This window comes from Pollicipes pollicipes, unplaced genomic scaffold (assembly GCF_011947565.3).
Source record: "Pollicipes pollicipes isolate AB1234 unplaced genomic scaffold, Ppol_2.1 Scaffold_6138;HRSCAF=7277_pilon_pilon_pilon, whole genome shotgun sequence".
Lineage (NCBI taxonomy): Eukaryota > Metazoa > Arthropoda > Thecostraca > Pollicipedomorpha > Pollicipedidae > Pollicipes > Pollicipes pollicipes.
In genome coordinates, this window is record NW_023596818.1 from 29389543 (window position 1) to 29412029 (window position 22487).

General features: G+C 65.4%; 1 protein-coding gene across 6 annotated transcripts in view; it reads left to right on the forward strand.

The window, feature by feature from the left end:
• Positions 1-998: 998 nt before the first annotated feature.
• Positions 999-22487, forward strand: part of LOC119106403 (neural-cadherin) — a 59498-nt gene continuing 38009 nt past the window's right edge. For 3 of the 6 annotated variants that reach the window (XM_037230046.1, XM_037230048.1, XM_037230051.1), the window contains exons 1-4: positions 1034-2010; positions 17206-17229; positions 18018-18209; positions 21951-22197. In XM_037230046.1, the coding sequence (XP_037085941.1) occupies positions 1101-2010; positions 17206-17229; positions 18018-18209; positions 21951-22197 (1373 nt within the window). In that variant the 5' untranslated portion in view covers positions 1034-1100. Of the gene's footprint in view, positions 2011-17205; positions 17230-18017; positions 18210-21950; positions 22198-22487 lie in introns of all 6 variants that reach the window. The other 3 variants (XM_037230047.1, XM_037230050.1, XM_037230049.1) reach the window with 3 other exon arrangements.

Below are 22487 nucleotides of genomic sequence, written 5' to 3' on the forward strand. Positions count from 1 at the left end.
CCACTCACCTCAGCCGGCCTGCAGCGTGGTCCTTAAAATTAACTCAAGATAAACGACATAGCCCGTGAGGCATTTGCTACATAGGAACATTACTGACGACATAACCTGTATTCTGCCCCTAATGGTTTCTTCAAAACTCATGAAACAACGTACTTTTTTGTTCGCAACCGTTTCTCAAGGACGCGATGGAAGCCCATGGGCCTGCCAAAGAAAACTGCTTTAGTTAAGTGCGTAGAAAGCTGCGACACGCTCTTGTGATCCATTTGTTATCCGCCTGTGGCCATTTTACTCATAACGTTTTATAATCCCGCGAAGTTTCTGCCTTGGCTCAGACCATACGGACGCAGCGCAGGCGGGAATGGTGCTCATATTATGTCGGTGTCTTAGTCCATAGCACTACAGTCGACGGCAAGGCCTACGAGTGACGGTATATCTACACGTCGGACTTTGCTAGGGGTGAAATCTGTTGTGTCTAGGAGCATGTATTGTTCGTTCCACGGAAAATGTAAGACTTGTATAACAGACTCAGTCCCAGTAGGCAGCGGGGTTACTGATTTAATGGAAGAACATCAACAACGTGACCCAGGTCATGGTGCCCGCCGTCTGTGACCGCGATGCCTGCGATAGCACCGGCCGCCTGACTGACTCTGGCCCATTCGCAGGACTGTTTGACGCGTGACCAGCGCTAGCTAGCGACATTGCCGGTGCCGGTCGGGAGGGCCGCGCCGCCGCCACTGCCAGCCATGGCCGCGCTGCGCCTGGCGGCCGCGCGCCTGCTGCTCTGCTGCTGCTGCCTGTGGCAGCCGGCGCCGCTGTCGGCGCGCGCCGCGCAGCACCTATACGCGCCGGCCGACGCGCTGGCCGGACACGTGGTGGCGGAGCTGGGCGACAACGCCCGCCTGCTGCCGTCCGAGCTGAGTGACCGGTTCGCGCTGACCAGCAGCGGCCAGCTGATGGCGCTGGCGCCGCTGCGCCCGCTGGCCGGCCGTGCGCTCCAGCTGGACGTGGAGCTGGGCGGCGAGCGGCAGACGCTGCAGCTGCACGTGGGCAGGCCGGACGGGCCGCTCCGCTGCGAGCGCGAGCGCTACGAGGGCCGCGTGATGGAGAACGCGCCGGCCGGCACGGCCGTGGGCGGCGCCGACGCCATCCTGGCGGCCGGCGCTGGGGCGTACGGACTGGTAGCCGGGAACGAGGCGGGCGCCTTCCGGCTGGAGCCGCGGCCGGGCGGCGCGCCCGGCGTGCGACTCGTCACGACAGCGCCGCTCGACCGCGAGCGCCGCGCGCGCCACCACCTCGTGCTCGAGGCCGTGGCGCCGGCCGGCCACGAGCGCGCCCTGTGCCACGTGCACGTGCTCGTGCGCGACGAGAACGACAACGCGCCGGCGTTCGCGCGGCCGCTGTTCACGTTCGCGGCGCCGCTCGCTCTGCCGCACATGGCGGCCGTCGGGCAGCTGGAGGCGGCGGACGCGGACGGCGACCGGCTCAGCTTCCAGCTGGCCTCGCCCAGTGACGTGTTCGTCGTGGAGCCGCTGACGGGCCGCGTGCTGCTGGCCGGCGCGCCGCAGGCCAAGGCCTACGAGATCCTGGTGTCGGTCAGCGACGTGCGGGACGGCAAGCGGCGGCGCGCAGCGGCCGCGCCTGCGCGCGTCCACGTCGAGTTCGGCGGCCCGGCGGCGGCGTTCCCGCCGCGGCGGCCGGTCGGCGGCGGCGGCGAGGTGGATGACCACCACATCGCCAAGCGTCGCGTGCGCCGCGCCGTGCGCCCCACCAAGCGGCTCGAGTTCCGCGAGCGTGAGGGCAACCAGGAGGGCAAGGCCATGTTTCTGCTGGAGAAGGAGCTGGAGACGGAGACGTTCAAGATCCGCGACGAGAACCCTTGGGTGACGGTCGAGCCGAACGGCCAGGTCAGCGTTAAGAAGCCCTGGGACTATGAGGAGCTGGGCCACGAGAGGAGCATCGACTTCTGGGTGACGGTCAAGAACGTGCACGGACTGTCGGGCGGACAGGGAGGTGAGTTCAATCTCGGCACCGGCTCGGCCGGCCTCCGGTCTCTGTAGGCACGCTGTGACTGTACTGAACGCGTGATTGGGCGGCGCGTTGTTGATTGTGGTGCTGTCTGAGCTGCACACCGTGACTGGACGGTGCGTTGTGGGTTGTGGTGGTGTCTGAGCGGGTCTCAGTTGCGGATGTCGGGCTGTGTCGTCGTGATTGGACAGCGCGCTGTCGATTGTGGTGCTGTCTGAGCTGCACACCGTGATTGGACGGTGCGTTGTCGGTTGTGGCGGTGTCTTAGCGGGTTTCAGTTGCGGATGTCGGGCTGTGCCGCCGTGACCGGGCGGCGCATGATGATTGTGGTGCTGTCTGGGCGGGTCTCAGTTGCGGCTATCGGGCTGTGTCGCCGTGGTCGGGCGGCGCGTGATGATTGTGCTGCTGTCTGAGCTGCACACCGTGATTGGACGGTGCGTTGATGATTGTGGTGCTGTCTGAGCGGGTCTCAGTTGCGGATGTCTGGCTGTGTCGCGTGGGCCACGACCTGCCTAGCGGGACTGGCGGTACTGCACTTAACCCGACACATATCGGTGACAAACACGTCCGTCGTGAGGTTCGGTCATTTGCGTTGTCGCGCTGCTCTGTGTGCAAGCTGCTTAGGCTGCCAGCTTCTTCAGTATTACCCAGTGCAATGTTGGTGGACATTGCGCACGTCATGCTGTTGCAAACCTTGCCATGTTGAGACACCGAAATCGGTTCGGATATTTAATTTTTCACGATTGGAACTTTTTCCTGTTGTTGGTTTTGGTTTTGGTTTTGGTTTTGTTTTTGTTTGTTGGTTTTCCGATCTCTTTACCTCTCGAGACGGTGCGAAAGTGGTGGAGTCACCTTTGGCTGTAGCGGCGTTTGGTGTCTTTGGAACAGCATGTTGCGTCGCTGTTCGCCCTGGAATGGCGCAGGGCCTGCTGATTGTGCCGGGGTGCGGTGCGAGCGCACCGACCGGCGCCGCTCGACTCCGACCTGCACACTCTTTGACCGCCGGGAGGCCGGGCGGAACGGCTGCTGACGCAGCAACCGGACAGTGTCCCCTTCCCCCAGACCGTGTCCCCTCTCCACGGGCCGTGTTCCCTCTCCCCAGACGGTGTGCCTTCCCCGGACCGTGTCCCCTCCCCGAACCGTGGCCCTATTCCTGGACCATGTTCCTTCCCCCCGGATCGTGTCCCTACCCGCGGAACGCGTTCCTCCCCCCCGGAACACGTTCCTCCCCCCGGAACGCGTTCCCTCCTCCGAACCGTGTTCCTTCCCCGGACCGCGTTCCTCCCCCGGAACGGGTTCTTTCCCCCAGAACGCGTTCCCTCCCCCCGGGACGCGTTCCCTACCCAGGACCGTGTCTCCTCCCCGGACCGTGTTTCCTCCCCCGACCGTGTCCTCTCCCCTGGAACGTGTTCCCTCCCCCGACCGTGTTCCCCCCTACTGTGTTCCCTCCCCACCCCATCCCCTAACCCTGAGCGCGCCGCCCCTCCCTCCCTGGTCGCATCAGCTGGCTCAGTTTTTGCATGAGGCACATGGGGACTCGTGGGCGGTATCGATCTTTTTTTTTTTGTCTGCGATAGTACGCAAGTGTTGGATACATACGTTACCAGCTGGTGGTCCCATCTGCCACGGCCAATCGAAATGGAGGAGACGGGCGTGGCTGGATGCGGGCTGGAGCGGCGCGGAGAGCGATTCGAACCCGCTCTCACGGCGAACAGGGTCATGCGGGCGGTATCCAGACTAGGAATCTCTCTGCCTCGGGTTGCGGCAGGCGACTCGCAACGGTCAGCCCCGTGCTGTGGCTTTCCTCGAAGTGCGACTCATTCCTCGTCAGTTCGTCGTTTGTCGTTTGTCCGCCGCTCCTCCGCCCCGTGTCCGGGTCCCGCTGCGGGTCGTCATTGACTCCGCCCTCCGTTGGTTGGCCGTCGTCTGTCCGCTTTTGTCCGTCACTTCCCTCTCCATTTCCAAATGGACGCGGCCATTGTTCCGTGCCGGCCGTCGGCCTGTCGCCCGTCTCGTGGGTCGTGTCTGCCTGTCCGTGGGCCGGCCGCGCCCCGTCCTCCGTCCCGGCCGCCGCCGTTGCCGGCCGGCGGCACGGCGGGCGCGTCTCATCCGCGGCCGATCCGCGACTGCGGCGGTTGGCGGTTGGCGGTTAGCGGGCGGGGCGCCGATGTCCGCACGATAGCCGCCGATCGGACCCGGCTCGTCGCGCACGGCACGCGGCCAGCGCGGGTGCCGCGCCACCGGAGTGCGACCGCGGCGCGACGCGGTATTGGAGGCGGCCTGTGGGGAGGTCTTTTTGACGGGAACGGCGACGCTGGCGACTGTTTGGAGCGCGCAGCGCCGTGGAGGGAAGCCGAACGGCTGCAGGAGTCGGCGGGATCTGTGCTGCTGGCCGACTGGGCTCGGCCGGCTGGCCGGCGGCGGTGCGGCCCGCACCCGCACCCGCACCCGCATCGGTGGCCGGGGCGCAGCCGGCGCACCCACGCCGAGCCGCCATCAGCGCTCGCCGTCGCCGGGCCGGACTGCGACCGTGACGGGCCCGCGAGCTGTCGCCGAGCACCTGTCCGGCGCCTGGCCGCGCTGGCAGCACCTGCCCGCGCGCGCGGCAGGCTGCGCGCCGCGTCTGACACGGCTCGTCGCCGCCGCCGGCGCCGGCCGGTTAAATCATGAGCGGGCGGCGGTGTGGCGCGCCGCGGTGCCGCCCGATCCGCCGCCGCGCGCCGGAGAGGTATCGATCGGGCCGAGATGACGAATGCAGCGCGGCCCGGGTCACGTGCGCCGGCCGGCCGGACGATGACCTCCGGCCGGCGGCGGGCCGAGGCGGACGCCGCGCTCACCTCGGCGCCGCGGCCGCGAGCTGCGGGCCGAGTGCGGGTGATTTGTGGACGGTCGCGCCCGTGGTCGTGTCGCGTTCGCCTCACGTTGCCTCGCGCGCGATGGGCGCCGTAACTCACGCGGTGAGATGTCCCCGGGTGGCAGCGGTGGACGCCGTCCCCGAGTCGGCGCGCGCGCGCGGCGCGAGAGCCGTGTGTCACCTCCGTCGGGCGGTCCGTCGACCGTTCAGTCGGGCCCATCTGTCATGGCCGGCATACCGCCGTTTGCGCGTCCCACCCAGTCCGTCTGTCGCCGCCTGGCGACGGTGCGGCGCCGCCGGGGTCGCTCCGCCGTGTCCGGGCCGGTGGGCGGCCGCGGGTGCCGCTCGGACGGTGGCCGGTGCAGCCGGCCGGGCCGGGCCGGGCCGTGACCCTCGCCCGGCTGGCGGCCCGGCGCCCGGCGTCAGCTGTCAGGCGCCGGCCGCGCGCTGCGGCCTCGTCCGGTGCAGGTCGCACGGCCCGGTCGACCCCAGCGACGCCGCCGACGTCGGCGGCGGACCGCGGGGGGCCGGGCGACCGTGAGAGGTGCGCAGCAGCCCGGCGGCCGGCGGCGCCAATGATCGAAGGATCGGTGACCTGCCCGGTGCACGTGCCGCTCGAGCGTTCCGGATGGCGGCTCCTTTGTGACGGCCGGCCGGCCCGGTACGGCGCCGAACCGTTCGTCGGGAATGTGACGGCCGTCGCCGCCGGCTGCGCCGCTGAGGGCCGGGCTGACGGCGGAGATGGACCGCTCCCCACTGTGGGCAGGTCGGCTGGCTGTTGGCCGCTGGCCGCTGGCTGCAGGCTGCTGGCCGGACGCAGTCGGGCCCAGCGACGGCTGCGAGAGCTTAGCCCGTGTGGGGACCGCGCGGCCTGGACCGAGGAGCGCAGACCGTGCGTCGGGATACGGCCGGAGTCTGGCGGCCCGGGACGACAGACAGACCACGGACCAGCCAGTCGTCCGGGACGCCCTCCTTTCATCATAATCCCATGGCGGCGCCGTCGGTCGCTGTCCCGTCTCCGCCGCTAAATGACCGCCGCAACCGGTCATCATCTGAGGCCTTTGTCCCGGGAGTTCCCGCGCAGCGATTAAACCTGTCTGTGGCCGGTTTAACGTCGCGTCCTTGGAAAGCCGCGGCGGGAATGAGCAAGCTTTTTGTCTCTGAGCGCTTCATTTGGCATGAGCCTGTGGATTCGGATTAACCTAAGTGGACAGGCCTGCCAGCGTTCACACGGCGCCCTTGATGAAATAACAGCCGCAGTGCGGGGCGGCAGGCCGCCGCCACTGGCACGAAAGCATCGCCACTGCGACCACCGGCGTGTAAACGCTGTGGTTGCGAGCGGCAGCGTGTAAACGGCGTAACGACAGCGAGCGGCTGCCCTGCGCTCTCCTGCAAGCGGACCGGAGCGGCATGCGGCCGCCGCTAATGGCACGCCGCAGTCGACCGCGGCAGACAGCGGCCGACGGCTGTGGGAGCCGACGTGACCGGCGACCGCGCCCCGCCCTGGCATGACCCGCGGCCGCAGGCGCTGGGACGGGCGCGGTGGCGGCGTGACGGCGGCGCGGCCGCCGCGGCGCGATCGTCGACCGCCGATCGACGGCGCCGGCCGCCGGGCCGTGGCCTGCTCCGCCTGTGGAGCGATGGAGTCGGTGGCGGCCCGGCGGCGAGGCAGGCAGGCTCTCCCCCGCCGGCCGGCGGGCGCGCCGAGGCCGTTGGCCGGCGGATTTGCATGCAGAATCGGCTGTTATGGCGCCTTGTGCGAGCGTAAACGGCGTGTTTACGGGAGGGTCCTGAAAAGATGTAACGGACCGTTCGCCAACCGCAGACGATGTGGGAATTGTGCGGAGGATCTGTTCGTGCACGCAAGCTGCTTACGCGATGTCGCGGCGGGGAGGCTGGGCGGAGGGCTGCGTCGGCTCTGTAGACAGATGGGCGGTAACTTGGGGCCGGTGATTTCCCAAGGGATTTAGTGGAGCTCTCCCGAAGCCTCGCTGCCGAGTTGGTAAATTAACGTACTCGTCCTGGGCGCCGGCCAAACTGTTCGGCAATCGGGCTCTGAGAGGCCCAGCTGCTCGGTGAGTGAGTGCCGGGAATGGTCAGGGCCTACACACTAAAAGCATCCAATGGGGATTGCGTTGTTGAAACGCCTCGCTCTCCGGTCTCAATTCACTGGCAGCCATCCCGCTCTTATTTTCGCCCTATCTCTCACGACGCCCGGCCCGTCTCCCCTCCCCACGCGCGCTCCGCCACATCGCCTCGGCTCTCCTCGCGCGGATTAGCGGGCCGACGGGCCCGCCCTCCTCTGGCGGCCGCCTTCAGAGCCAGCGTGGAATGCGGCGGTGCGGCGGCGCGGCGGCGGCCGGAAGGTGCCCGCACGAGCCCGCGCCGACCGCAGTAACGGCCGCCCGCGACCGGGCGAGTGCCGGCCCGGTGGCGGCGCCGGCTCTGGAGCGGCGCGGCCGGGCTCGTCGACTTGTTAATGCTCGTTGTGCATGCAGCAGCGCGGCGCGGATGTGTGTTTGGTGCCGGAAGTTGTGCGATTTTGAGGCCAGGCACCTCCGCGGCCCGAATTGAATGAGTGCTGCTTGTTTTAAGGGTTGTCGCGTCACGCCTTGTGAAGTCCCAGCGTGCGGCTTTAGTACGGCTTCGGTGTGGCAGAACACGGCCGTCAGCTGCCCCTCGGCCCTGCCCTAAGGTGTCTGGCCGGCCACTGTAGGGTCAGGCGATGCTCGCGTCCAGAAGGGGTCGCGCTCCCCTCTCCGGAACGCCGGCGGAGGGGACTGGCAGCGGTGCTCCTCCCTCCCGGCGGCGGTCCCCGCTCTCTCACGGGCGGCGAACAAAGGGGTGCATCTGGCGACCGCGCACGGCGCCGCGGCCGGGCGGGCTCGCCGCACCAGGGGTCCTCCCGAACCGACAGCGCGCCGGCCTGGCCGGTGCGGGCCGCCGCCGCCGCGGACGCCGACTCCTCGCTTCCACCCGCTCGTCATCGGTCGGCAGCAGGTGAAGCCGTAGCCGACGGGTCGAGGTCAGCTCGGCTGCATGGCCGCCGCGTCCGGCGCCGGCGCCGGCGGCGCTGGTGTCGGCCTGTCAGCAGGCGAATCTGTTTATAAACGCCGTCTTGTTTGCGTCCGGGCCGGCTCGATCAGCGTTTGTCGCGACCGGTGACGGGCGCTCCGCGGACCGAACGGACCCGGTGGCGCGGCGGCGTCACCCGCGCCACACCCCGCCCCGCCGCGCTGCGTGCTGACGCGGCTGTCCGGGCGGTCGGCAGCCTCGCTGCAGGCAGCAGCGTTTCGTCATGTCAGCGCCTTCGTCTGCAGCCGGTCGGCAGCCGGCCCTTGTTGGGAGGCCACCGCGGTGTCTCCGTCCGCCCGCAGCGGCACCGGCCCGGGCCCCGGGCCCGGCCCCCTTCCCGCCCGTGTGTGGATGTGGACCCGCTTACGGCGGCCAGCCGTGCCGGCTAGGATGGTGGCGCGGCTGTGACCGCAGCGGCGCCGTGGGGTTGTCCCGAGCGGCGCGGCTCGCCGCTGCAGTCCCTCTGCAGCCCCGCTACGGATGATAAACAGCCGGAGCGGGAGCTTGCCGGCGGCGGGCGCGGTCTGTGGCCTCGCCGCCAGCTCGCGCGGCCGTATCCCCGTGAGCGCCGCCCCGACTGCCGGCGCGCTGCACGCATCGCAGCGAATGGATGGATGTGTGGATGTGTACTCAACCCATGGGAGTCGAATTTATGTACGTTGCATGCACAGCTGAAGTTTAGGGATGCTGGTGATGTCTGTCGGCGCTGGAATGCTTATTAGTGCAATCTTCATTGTTCTCATTATTCCCATTACCCTTGTGGCCTGCGAGCTTTCTCTGAGATGACGGCTTCATGAACAGTCACTGTGCCTTGCTGTACAACCTCTTCCCCAATTCCTCCAACCCAGAGCTGCGAGCAGCCGATAAGGAACTGCCCGCCGACTCTTCCCTGCGTTGTGACGTGCTATCGCCGTGCGGGGCTGAGCATCGGCCTCTGTGCACAGCCCGGCTCCAGCCGTCGCCGGAGCGGCGCCGGTGCTGACAGGCGCGCGCCGTTGTCTGAACGAGGCCGTGTCGGGGCACAGCGGGCCCGGCCAGGCCCGGCCCGGCTCATCTCTCAATCGATAGCCGGCGACGGCTGCGCGCGCGCGCGTCCCGCCGCCGCCGCCCGCACGGTCACGTGACCCGCGCCGCCGGCCGGCCGCCGCATCACGTGACCACGCCGGCGGCCGGCTGAGGAGTGGTGGATGGCGGCACAGCTGCGGCGGGCCCGGCCGAGAGCTCGTGGTGCAAACAGCCTGCGCCGGCTGTCTACTCTCGCCAACAACGCGTCAGCTCTCTCGAAGTCGGGCGGCGGCATTGTTTCGACTTGGTAACACTTTGAAACCAATTCGCGACCGTGCAAAGCGACGGGTAAATGCCGTCTTGTTTTAACTGGGGAGTTAGCCGCCCATGCCCTCTCGCTCTGCCCTCTCCCCCTCTCCCCGGTTCGTGGCCCCTGGATATCGCAGTCCTCGACCGTGTACCGCCGTTCCTTCCTCGTACGCGCTGGGACACTGATCGCTGCGTTTCTCGCGAGTCTTCCCGCCCGCCGTTTGCGCCAGGCGTGCTGTGTCGTCGCATCGCTGGTGACGTGTCTGACGAGACGACCGGGCTTTCTCAGCACCCCCAGCGGCGCCGCTGGCAGCCGCGAGCCTTCCTCACGCCGCGACCCTTCCTCACGCCCCAGCAGCTTTACGGAGACGAGCAGCTCCGCCTCGGCGTCCCAGCGGGGGCTATCGGGACCGGCGACCCTTCCTCGCACCCGCTGCTGTCGTGGGACCCACGGCCCTTCCTCGCATCCCAGCCGCGGCGCAAAGACGAGCATCTCCACCTCGGCGTCCTTGCGGCTCTCGGGGGCCGGCGACCCTTCCTCGCACCCCGCTGCTCTCGTGGGACCCACGGCCCTTCCTCACACCCGCTGCTCTCGTGGGACCCACGGCCCCTCCTCACGTCCCAGCCGCGGTGCGCGCCCGTCCGCCCGTCGTCGCTAACGTCGTTAGCGCGGCCGCCTCTCGTCTCGGTGGGGCGCGCGCGTCCCGTGAGTCACCGGCCGGCCGGCGAGACGCGCCCCTGGCCGCTTAATTGGCGGCCGGCTGGCCATTGTTCGCGAGCGTCGAGCCGGCCGGGTCGCGTGACGCCGCGCCGCCAAAACGGCCGAGCGGCGCGGCGCCGCGGGGCGCGCCGGCGGCGCCGCGCCGCTCGCCTGCCGGCCGGCCGCGGCGCGGCAGGCGAGACCGCGAGGCGCAGCGAGACGGGAGGCGGGCGTGCCGGCGGGCGGGACGCGCCGAGACGCTGCCAGCGACGCCGCCAGCGACGCCGGTTGACCTGACGATGGGGATGCTGGACGTGCGCGGGTCGGTATTGGAGTGACCGGTGCCGGTCTGCGGGGGCGTGACGGCTGCGATCGACACCGCCGCGTGCCCGTGCAGCGGTGAGCGCTCTCAAAGGGGCGACGGTCTGGTCCGCGCAAACCCGGCGGTCGGCTGGGTGCCGCTGTGTTCTGCGAGGCACGGAGGCTCCGTTCATGCGAACTTCCTGACTCCCGTCCGTCCGAACGACGTAGCTTTTGGCTCATGGCTGAGTTGTGGGCCGATGTGGGCAGGGTTAAGACGCGTGCGGGCAGTGTGACCTAGGGACACGCGCTACCACCTCGGGGAGGCAGCGGCAAACGAATGAGAGGCTGCTTTGATGGAACGCCGACGTGTCGAAGATGTCCAGAGGCTCGGCTGGGAACGAAATATCTTATCATATCTACTGAATGGTGCTTCGTGACCTTCTGTGACGAATCGGGTCTGGTTTAGTTATGCACGCTTTTTTTGCTTTTGGTTTTGCTTTTGGTTATATCGCGCAAAGTCTGTAGTCTTTTGAAGCCCTTTGTCCTCCGGCCATCCTATACATATCATCCACCCTTTCCGTTGAAAATATGTGGAGTGCATTCGACCGTTCCTTAGGAGCTGAGTCCGCGCTGTTCAAACCATCGTCCAATTTGCCGACACGACTACCTAATGCTCCATTGAAATAACAATGAGGTAGACACAGGTCCCTGCAATCTGTCTGACTCGGGAAATAGGAGATTATTTATTCGCTGGTGAAGCTTGCAAGGATGGCTTGGTCGGTCGCTGGCTGACAGCAAGCATTCGCGCTCCACGAATATGCATGAGGCCAAAACACTTAAGCCGATTACCAGGCGGATGTTTCCTCTTCTGCAGTGTGCCGTTTTCATGAAACCTTGCGGTGCTGCCAGGGATACAATGCAATTTATGCCGCATTGCTTGCACCACTGTGCATTACGCTTGCTAGTGGGTAGTTGGTCGCATTATTTCATTGGCCATTTAACAAGCCCGTTCATTGGCACTCGGGCTTTGCTGGTCTGCGTACCGAACCGCGGTAATCGCGTTACGGCCGCTGTGCAGATCAGTGCGGGAAGCGTGCACCGATCGGAGGTCCGTTGAGCTGACCGATGCCCTGGCGGCTGTCCGGGGGTGGGGAGGGGGGGGGGGGGGCACAGCTCTCGCTGTCATTTAGCGCTTGGTGAACCTTCTTATCAACACGCGCGTGCCCGAACGGCAGTGACCGTGCCTTTTGCGCTGTGTGCGGAGCTTCAGCTTGAAACGCAGCAACGACTCGATCAGAGCGGGACCTCGCTGCCGCTGCCCAACACTCGCTGTCCGGCCAGCCCTCCCCTCATCCCTTAGTGCCGCGCCCTCGGCCGTGCCGCCGCTCCCCTGGCCGGCGCCGCCGCCGCGCCGGCCTCCGTCTCGCCGGCTGGCTCACCGCAGCGGCTTGGCCCGTCGCGCCCGGCGGCATCGATCGGACCGAGAGGGCCCGCCTGCCGATCGATCCGACCCGGCCGGGTCACACCTGGGCCCGCGGAGGAACGGGGGGCGGGGAAGGGCACGTACGCACACCTCGCGGCGAACTCGGCGGCGCCCGGCCCGGGTCGGCAGCGGTCAGGGGCGCGACGGCGCGGCGGACGATGAGGGTGCGGGGCGGGTGTTCCGTCGGGGCTGCCACCGGGGTCGACTGGTGGAACGGATAACGTGCTGGCGCGGCTGGCGCGGCTCGCTCTCAGCCTGTGCCCTCTCCTCCCTTTCGTTTCAAGTGGCGGAAAACCAACGGCAGCGGTTCTCGTGGTCAGGGCCGTCACACGCCTCGTTAATTTAACAGAGTGACATGACATTCAGTGTGCTATTTCACGGAAGGCTTGAGGAGCGCCCGCCCTTTTGTTCGTGTGGCTGAGTAGGTCTCACGGGCGCCACCGTCTGCCACTTTGGGAAGGTGTTCCCACCGGCTGAACCCGAGGCCAAGGCCAACCGGGACACGAGCGCCGACGCGGCGAAACCCAACCGGCGTCTGGAAAATGTTCACCTCCGCAGCCGAAAGGACCTGCAGGGGGCGCTTTCCCACGTCAGAGGGGCGCGCAAGAAACCGCAACGCGCGATGGACGAGCCGCTCTGAAAAATCAAATGCCCGATGTTGGTGGCGGCGGGCACTACAACACGCACAGCGCTGGTCGCCTGCGTGCGCTTCTGGCGGGCGGACTGCAAGGTCGCCTGTCGCCCACAGCACTGCACGCAAGATGTGCGCGCCGGCGGCAGTCAGAGCCCTGGCACCACAACATGGAAAAATGGCCTGCTGTTGAACCCTCCGTCCAGAAGAATATGCTCGCCATTCGTTCACGCCAAGACCTTACGCTCCACTTGCCGTGGCAGTATACGAAATGTTAATCCGAACGCTGAACGGTGGGGCGAGATGAGAGATGATAGGTGCGGTCTAAAGAAAATTTGAATTGTATGTAGCCGCTGCTGATGCAGATGAGACGTTCTCACAATTTTGATTTCTCCATTTCTACACTCCAACTCTGGCACATTTCCGCCCTGCCGTCAAGCAGCCCAATCCAACTGTCCGACGCTCGCCGGTGTCCCGATCCAGCGGAGAGCACCTGCCGCCGTTAACAGGTGCTGAGCTGGGCGTGATGCCTGACCGCGCAGGCCACGCGCCGCCGGCGGCTGTGCTCCTCCCCTCCCCCCTCGCGCTTCCCGTGCAGCGACCCTCGCGCCTCGCCGGCCGAAAAAGGCCACGTTCTATCCGATCATGTGCATGGCCGCCCGCTTTCTGGAGCCGCGTGCCACCGGCGGGCGGTGGCAACTGGCCGGCGCCGGCAGCGAGAGGCGGCGGCGGCGTGCTCCGCCGCCCGGCCGGAGCTCAGCGGCGCCCGCCGGCCGGCGACGGCCGCCCCTCCGCGGCAGGGGCGGCTCCAGGAGTGCGCCAGGGAGGGCGCCGCCGACCGGACGACCGGCCGGCCCGGGGCGTCCCGGGGCGTCCCGGCGGCGGCGAGGCACTGTCAAGGCCTGGCGCTGCATGTTGACGCTGTGACGTGGCGTGTGACATCTGACGGGGACAGGTGAAGGCCTGCTGACGCGCCTGCCAGCGTGGCCACGCTCATTGACGCTGAGTAATGGCTCTGAGCGTGATGAAGTTCCGATCGGAGGGAGTCGGGCTGGCGGCGCGCGTGTGTGGAGGCTCGGCCGCGGCCCGGCGGGGGTCGGCGCCGCGGCCGGCCGTGCCGGGCCGACCCTGTCCGGGTGACAATGGGGCCGGCCCGGACGCCGCCCACAGGGTGATGGAATGCCGCCCCGCGGCCCAGCCGACGTCAGCCGGCCGTGATGTCCGACCGTCGGATGAGTGACCCTGTGATGTCGGGACGCCCGATGTCGGATCCTCTGATGTCGGGGCGCTTGATGCAGCAGCCTTCGGGCCAGTGCCGCCGGCTCGGGGCGATGTGGCCCCGCTGACGTCGGCTCCGTCCGATGTCGCTCCGCTGCCGCCGCCCTGCCGCGACTTCGGCCGGCTGACCGGCCAGCTCGCCGTGACGTCGGCCGCCATCCGCGGCCGGCCGGAGCAGAGGCGCAGTCGCCGCTCGGGCCGCGGTGACGGCGTCCGCGGGCCTCCGCGGTCGTCCGCGGGCCTCGGCGGGTGTCCGCGGGCCTCGGCGGGCGTCGGCGGGTGTCCGCGGGCCTCCGCGGTCGTCCGCGGGCCTCGGCGGGCGTCCGCGGGCCTCCGCGGGCCTCCGCGGGCGTGGCCTCGAGCGCCGCTGACGTGACCGCAGCCGAACGCGGGCGGATGGGACGCGAATCGCGGACCAAGGGATGTGCCGGACACAGCCCGGCACCGGCCAGATGGGCATAACAGCCCGGTCGTCTGGCCGACTGGAGGCGCGGGGGCGAGACCGGCAGGCGTTAGGGCGGCGATATTTGTGGATATTATTACCATCTAGCCTGCTCAGTGCACTCTGAACCCACAAACTAGCAAAGATGTACCACCCAGTTAAACGGACAATCATCCACCCTTTCATCAGACAGAACTGCGGAGGGCTTTACGCCGCACCTTGTGGCGGCACGGCCGGTCCGGGCCTGGGCTGACCACCGGCCCGTCGCCAGCTGGACTTCCCACGTCAGTCAGGCCAAACAATGCACCCGCCCCGGCGCTCGTACCCAGCGCCGCTGGATGGCGAGTCGAGCATCTTTCCCCCAGACAACGGAGGCGACAAAGACACGTACGTGATTCCGGGAAATGCTTTTGCGCTCCACACCCTTCACTTTGAGGTGACACAAAAAAGGGCACGATTTCCAACGCATGCACCCGGAACCTGTCCAAGTACCATGTTTGACATGCACCCTGATAAGGCGCCAAAGACATTTGTGGGTCGGAATGCCCACTTCAGCACGTCTATGCTCAGAAAGCTTACGTAGATTTATGCTTGTATCAAGGTTTTAAGACCTTGGATGATCTGTTTTTTTGTAATGAAAATTTGGAAGTGATGGGGTTGACAACATGGGCTCTTACTGTTCTCAAAGTTTAATCAAATCAAGCTTCTGCCATAGCTGCAAGACAATCCGATTCGACTCTAGTCGGATATCCGTTGCGGTTGACCGCCAGCGGACGCTCAGCGGACGGTCAATGGTCAACAGTGGAGTACATGTGCTCATTGATTTCGCGATGTTTCGAAAAGACTTGCCAAAATCGGAAGATTTGGATGTTTTTACACTGAAAGTGTTCCACATGTGTGTGAGATTTTAAACTGAAGTGGCCAATTTGAATATCAATTCACATATCACATATGGGTTCACTTCAACAATAATTCACAGCCCTGTCCTTATTTAGACCTAAGACCCGCCAGTTTCTTAGCTGCACTCCACGACAACGTCGTTCAAATATCCTGCCAGCCCATAGGCCATGTGGCGTTCAAGGCCAATAATTATAGTATCGTGAAGCCGCTTAGGTCAGGCCTCCGTGTGCGCGATTTCCTAATGTTGCGGACGTCCATTGGCTCTCCATGAATGTTGAACCAGTTGCACAGGGCTCAGTCACGATTGGTTGTTTGGATTAGCCCGTTTCGCACCGGGAATGACCATTTCAAGGTTGTGGGAGGAGGGGAAATGGCGGTAGGGCAGGACTAGACACGCCCGGGTCTAACCTCGAGCCCCGGGTCGCGCATGAACCCACCGGAGTGTGCGCTGGGGCCTCGTTTGGGGCCCCCCCCGAGGCGCGTCTCGGCCCGGATCGCGTGTTGTGCTACATTTTGTAAGAAGTTGGAGATTATGACTTGTTATTACGGAAGTAAGACTTGTAATCGAATAACCTCGAAAAATGCCATAAGCAAGTATGTCAATGCAAGTAAACTCTGTAGACTCACGGGATAATATACAAGAACACCACGGGGGTGCCAAACACGAGCACTTAACGATATGTGGCTCAGTGAACACTTGCAGCACCGTGCTATCATCTCTCGGCAAATTCGAAGTACTTCAAGTGATAGCGTAGGGTGGCAATTTCGCATGTCTAGTTTGGCAGCGACTCTATGTCATACAAAGGTTCCATGACGCGCCCAAACAATGACAGGCAGCAGAAAAGCATATTGAGGAGCAGAAAAAGCTCTTGTCTGGAGAAGCCCTTTTCACTTTAAAGTATGCCAATAGCTATAAGCGAGCTTATTTCATCATATCTGATGCTTGGTTCAATATCGATAAATTTGTGTTTAGAACTGTCCTTTCCATGTGTTGAAACGCTTGGTCTAAGACTGGTGTCCGATTGCAATAACCTGTCCATACAGTTACAGTTGCAGGGTGCAGTTGAGTAAATTCCATTTCATTGAAATGTATGCACTTATGCTTGTGCTATAGACATTAATGTAGATGTTTTCAGTTTTATTGCGATTATTCTGCATGTTTTATTTGGTACAAATATGATTTTTTCGTAATATTTTTTTGTCAACGTCGGGTCCCGAAACCTTAACTCAAATCATGTTTAGGCCTTCATGTTTCTGACCGTAGGCCTTCCGACTGATGTGCTCTTCATGCAGGCGTCATGTGCGCACGCCTTATGAAAGGGGACGTTCTGATAAAGGACACCAAAAATAGACCTCCTGAAAATAGACATCCTGGGCTAGTCCGGCGTCCACTCGGCCGTCTGCGGGCTGGCGTGTCCGGTCTCGGGTGGTCACAGCACGCCGCGCCACCGCCACTGGGCGACGGGTCGCTCGGACGTGACCAGCGAAGCGGACTACCGTCGTAGCCGGCACTGTCGGGGACAGACTCCCAGCGTCGCAGCCGGCACTGTCGGGGACAGACTCCCAGCGGGGCCGGCGCTGGGCGGGGATGACCCGCCGACGGCCCGCCCCGGACGTGCCCGGCTGGAGCCCAGCGGGCGCCGCGGCCGGCCGGCCCCCCGTCCTTCCCCGCGTGCCGCAGCGGCAAAAAACATGGCCGCACCGCGCCGGACGGCCACCGCCGCCGACATATTGCGCGTTCTCGTTGGGACGTGAGGCGCGCCCGGTCGGCTGGTGTTAATTACTCGGGCCAGGAATGTGCTGCCGCCTGGGGTCAGGGCTCAATTAGCGGCGGCCGGTCACTGGGCTCGCTCCGGTCACTGGGCTCACTCAATGACCGGAGGTCACGGGATTTGGCGATTTGACGTTGGCGTGCTCGGCGGCCGGCGGTGCTGGCAGTTTTAATTATTTCCCTGGTCCGTGTGTTGCCGTGCTGAATGAAGTTTGTACTGGATCGAGTGGGCATGCGTTGTGGCGGGGTTCGCAGGACGTCGAGCTGTTAGCGGGACATCGTGTTCGTGAGATGTTATGTGCCGTCCGTGCATCTACGCACCGTGTCACTGGACTTACCACTTAAACGACTGACCTCTGACCTCACCACATAACTGACCTCACCCCGTTCGTGTTCACGCCCCCGACGTCAATGTTCTGTTGTTTCAAGTACTGTCGTACAAAGGAGGCACCTGTGAGTACCGTACGGGAAGCCGGACTCCTCTTGCTGTGGCCGGCCCGGGGTCCGGTCCCGACTGTAGCATGTTGCATGCGCTGCCGTTTGTCGCACCCCGCCCCGCGGCCGCGGCTCGATGACGGCCGCGCGCCGGGGGCGGCCACACCGTCATTAGGGTCACGCGCTGTCCCGCCGCCCCGCCGGCCCGCCGGCCACCGGCCTCGGCTTAGGGCCCGCCAGGCCCGGCTTGGCGGCGATGGTGCTGTCGGCAGCCGCCGGCCGACACTGGGATGCAGGCCATCGGCGTGACGTGCTCCAGCCGCACTGCTACGCGGAGAGCATGGGCAGATCACGACACATGCTCAACTGCTTTTGTAAACTGCGCACGACGCCAGCATGTGCCGTTATGTGTTGTAGTGGCTTTGTGGCGTCCGGGCAGAGTGCTTGCGCTGCTGCAGTTGCTAGATCATCAACGCGCAGGTGCTGACCACTAGCACCTTAAAAAATGTTTGCTGGTCAGAGAGCCGCATGCGTAACTTCACATGCCATTTATGTGTCCCGGCGTGCCGTCTTTAAAGCAGCGAATGTGCTAATGTTTCATCAGCGCGCGGACACGAGCTCTGCGCACCCTCCCCGTGAGCGCCGTCGTCCCCGGTGTCAGCGGGCGTCTGGCTGGCCCGGGCCGGTGCCGGAGATCGCCGGAGCAGGCTCCCGTGCCGCCGTCTCGCCACTCTGTGGTGCCGGTGTCGGGCGGCGTGCCGTCGTCCGCGCGGCCCCCGCTGACCGGCGTCCCCGCCGTGTTCCAGACCAGGACAACCAGCGCATCATCATCCGCGTGGAGGACGACAACGACGAGAACCCGTACTTCATCAACCGGCCGCTGCCCATGCAGGCGGTGGTGAAGCTAAACGCGCCGCCCAACACGCCCGTGTTCACGCTGCAGGCGCGCGACCCGGACACCCACCACAACATCCACTACTTCCTCGTCAAGGACCGGAGTGAGTGGGTTGCCGCCGCGGCCGAGGCGCGGGAGATGGCGCGGCGCCGGGTCGAGCCCGAGCCGGCGGCGACCCTCCTTCCCGCCCGGCTAGTCACTCGCAGGGGTGTCGATTGGCTCGGGAGCCGTCGGGCGCCGGCCGGTGTGCGTCGCAATCGCCTCGGGACGCGCTGTCTCCGGCCGGGAGTCGGGAGGAGCTCGGCTGGTCCGGCTCCTCCGTCGTCCGGCCTCGGCCGTGATGTGTGGCCGCCTCTGAACGCCAGCGGACACCGCGGACTCCGTGGGACTCCGCCGAGTCCGGGCCGGATCGTTATCCGCATTCCTTGTGGATTGCACGGCGTGGACGCTGGGCCATTTTCATCCGGGCCATTTCCGCCGTGCAGAGCGTGGGGCCGGCCGCCGTCGCCGGCGTCCGCGGAGTAAATCGGCGTCATTTCGGCTCATCATGCCAGTCTTCAATTAGCCGATTCGGGCCTCCTCATTTGGGCGCGACGCGGCGCGACGGTGACGCATGGGCTCGTTAGTCGGCAGCCGGACGCCGGCGGCGGACGCGGCCGCTCGCACCGGTGGATTGTTGCCGCCGCCGGGCCGCGTTGTCATTGTTCGGGCTGGGGTGGGTCCGCGGGCCCGCGGGCGGGCGGAGCGTTCGCTCATTGCGCGCCGGGCCGGCGACTGCGCGCGCCGGGCCGGGCCGGGTCGGCCCCGCCCGTCCGGCGGCGCCGCGCTGGCCCCAAGCGGCGCGACCGGCTGGCCGGCGCCGGCTCGCGATCCCCGTCGCCCCAGCCGTGCCCTGCGGGCGCCGGCGGAGGTCGCAGACACGCTGCCGTCGAGCACTGCGGCCGGTTTTCACTGTCGGTTCCCCGGGCGCTGCCGGCCCGTTCGCCGGTGTATTGATCGGGGCCGGCGAGCGGCCGGCGACACTCAGACAGAGCGGTTTGTGTTCGGCCGCCGCCGGAGTGCCCCCGGCGGACGGCGCTGCGGCGCCCAGCCCGGCTCAGCCGCCGCGCCGGTGTGATCGCCGACGAGAATCGCTCGGCTGCGGGATTGCGGTTCATCATGCTGAGATGGACACGGAATTGTTTCGGTTGTGGCGGCGCTCGGAAACTCCCGACCTTTGTAAGCCGGGAGCACCCCGTTGGGTTTGAATTGCTCGTATGTTTGATTTGGCCGGATGGAGTCTGCTCTTCGTTTTTTTTTTTGAAGCCTTATACGTTTCCTTATAAGGATTCGTTTTTATTTATAGACGACATGCTTGCTTGAAGGAAATTGATGCTGGTATCTTACCCAGGCGTTATATTGCATATTGAGATGGAAACGCCGGTATTTGTCGAGGCTGCTAGAGCCTACGACCACCGGACTTCTGTTGTATGGCCACTTCAATCAGCCAGCATTCCACTCACGTACAGAGAAGATTAGACCTAACCGTACCTGGCGACTGCCCGAACGGCACGTTTGATGGCCGCAGCAGCCGATAAGCTAATTAATTAACTTGGTAATCCGCAGGCCGAGGAGAATGATCAAGTGCGGCGGAGGGCGATCAGCTCGGCTCTCGCTGTTGCAGTCTGCAGTCGTAGCGACTCGTGAGCGATGGTTCCGTCAGCAGGACGCATCTGCAGCTCCGACCCGATCTGATCGAGCAATGCTGCAGCTCTGCAGCGCGGCGGGCGTCCACGTGCGGCCTCGCCGATCCGGGGCTCGCCGCGGCGGCCGGACCGACACCGGTGACGGAGCCGGCGACAGTGCACTGGCGCTAGCCTGGTCCGATGGGAATTGTTGTCTGGTTGGGTCTGGTCAGGACTATCGCATGGCGTGATCCGCTCCATCGTGAAGTGGTTAGGTTCATTTTAAGCCGGTGTGGTTCGATCTGGTCGGGTCTAGTCTCTCCCGGTCCAGCCCTGGACCGGCTGCGGTCCGGTGCGCCGACGCGGCGTCCGCAACGCGACAGCATGGACCGGCGGCCGCCGTCGTCCGCGGCCGGCTCTGCCAACGGCGGCGCTGGAGAGGTGGTCCGAACTCGACCTCCCCCGTGATCACTGAGAGACGGAGAGGGCAGGCGGGCGCTGAGAGACTGGCGTGGCTGGGCTCGGCTCGCTCGGATGGTGGGGCTCGGCGCTGGCGAATCGGCAGGCCTCTGGCGACGGTGCCGTGCCACTACTGGAGTATATCGGCAGGCCTCTGGCGACGGTGCCGTGCCACTACTGGAGTATATCGGCAGGCCTCTGGCGACGGTGCCGTGCCACTACTGGAGTATATCGGCAGGCCTCTGGCGACGGTGCCGTGCCACTACTGGAGTATATCGGCAGGCCTCTGGCGACGGTGCCGTGCCACTACTGGAGTATATCGGCAGGCCTCTGGCGACGGTGCCGTGCCACTGCTGGAGTATATCGGCAGGCCTCTGGCGACGGTGCCGTGCCACTGCTGGAGTATATCGGCAGGCCTCTGGCGACGGTGCCGTGCCACTACTGGAGTATATCGGCAGGCCTCTGGCGACGGTGCCGTGCCACTACTGGAGTATATCGGCAGGCCTCTGGCGACGGTGCCGTGCCACTACTGGAGTATATCGGCAGGCCTCTGGCGACGGTGCCGTGCCACTACTGGAGTATATCGGCAGGCCTCTGGCGACGGTGCCGTGCCACTGCTGGAGTATATCGGCAGGCCTCTGGCGACGGTGCCGTGCCACTGCTGGAGTATATCGGCAGGCCTCTGGCGACGGTGCCGTGCCACTGCTGGAGTATATCGGCAGGCCTCTGGCGACGGTGCCGTGCCACTGCTGGAGTATATCGGCAGGCCTCTGGCGACGGTGCCGTGCCACTGCTGGAGTATATCGGCAGGCCTCTGGCGACGGTGCCGTGCCACTGCTGGAGTATATCGGCAGGCCTCTGGCGACGGTGCCGTGCCACTGCTGGAGTATATCGGCAGGCCTCTGGCGACGGTGCCGTGCCACTGCTGGAGTATATCGGCAGGCCTCTGGCGACGGTGCCGTGCCACTGCTGGAATGTATCGGCGTGCCATCACTGGATACCCGATTATCAAGTGGTACAGGATAATGGTTAATCGTGTGAATGAATGACCCGATCTGTCAGCCGATAAATCAATCAAGGCGATGTAATCGAGACCGGTTAACGTGTATCAGTCAATCTTAACAACGCGTCATTTCACCTATGCTCGGCCTTTTACGTCGCCTGAATGCGGCGGCGCGGGCCAATTCTCGGCGCGCGTGGCCCGCGTCTACTGCCCCCAGATGAGACGGATGAACCCGTGACGATCAGCGTGCGTGTGCCCGCCTCGTGCCGTACCTCGAGCGGCCGTCTCGGACGCTGACCGGCGCTCGCCCGTCGCGTCCCCAGCCGTGTGTGTGCCTGCCTCGTGCCGTACCTCGAGCGGCCGTCTCGGACGCTGACCAGCGCTCGGCTGTCGCGTCGCCAGCCTTGTGTGTGTCTGCCTCGTGCCGTACCTCGAGCGGCCGTCTCGGACGCTAACCAGCGCTCGTCCGTCGCGTCCCCAACCGTGTGTGTGCCTGCTTCGTGCCGTACCTCGAGCGGCCGTCTCGGACGCTGACCAGCGCTCGTCCGTCGCGTCGCCAGCCGTGTGTGTGCCTGCCTCGTGCCGTACCTCGATCGGCCGTCTCGGACGCTGACCAGCGCTCGTCCGTCGCGTCGCCAGCCGTGTGTGTGCCTGCCTCGTGCCGTACCTCGATCGGCCGTCTCGGACGCTGACCAGCGCTCGTCTGTCGCGTCCCCAGCCGGCGGCCGTTTCCAGGTGGACGAGCGTTCGGGTGTGGTGCGCACGCGCGGCGCCGAGCCCTTCCAGCTGGACATGGAGTACGTGCTGTACGTGAAGGCCGAGGACCAGAACGGCCGCGACGCGCTCGGCAAGTTCCAGGCAACCGAGGAGGAACGGCTCAGCATCGTGGGTGGCAAGCGGCAGCCGCAGTTCTACATGCCCGGCTACGAGGCCAAGATCTTCGAAAACCACCAGAAGGACACCAAGTTAGTGCCGCTGGCCGGAGCGCCGCGCGGGGTGTTCTGGGAGGAAATGTTTGTTTGTGTCCGCCGCTGGCGGGAGCATTCGGTGCTGAGGCCGCAAGATGGACACGATCTGCATGTTGGACACGATCTGACGCCAAGGTCACATGTCTGCACCGTAGGTCATGTCGAGATGGTGGGACGCTAACCGCTGTATCCGATGGGCGAAGGTCTTGTTCATATGCATACCCCCAGACGGCCAGTGATTGCTCTTCCGGTAGCTGTAATGACCGGTGCAATTGCGCTATCATCGT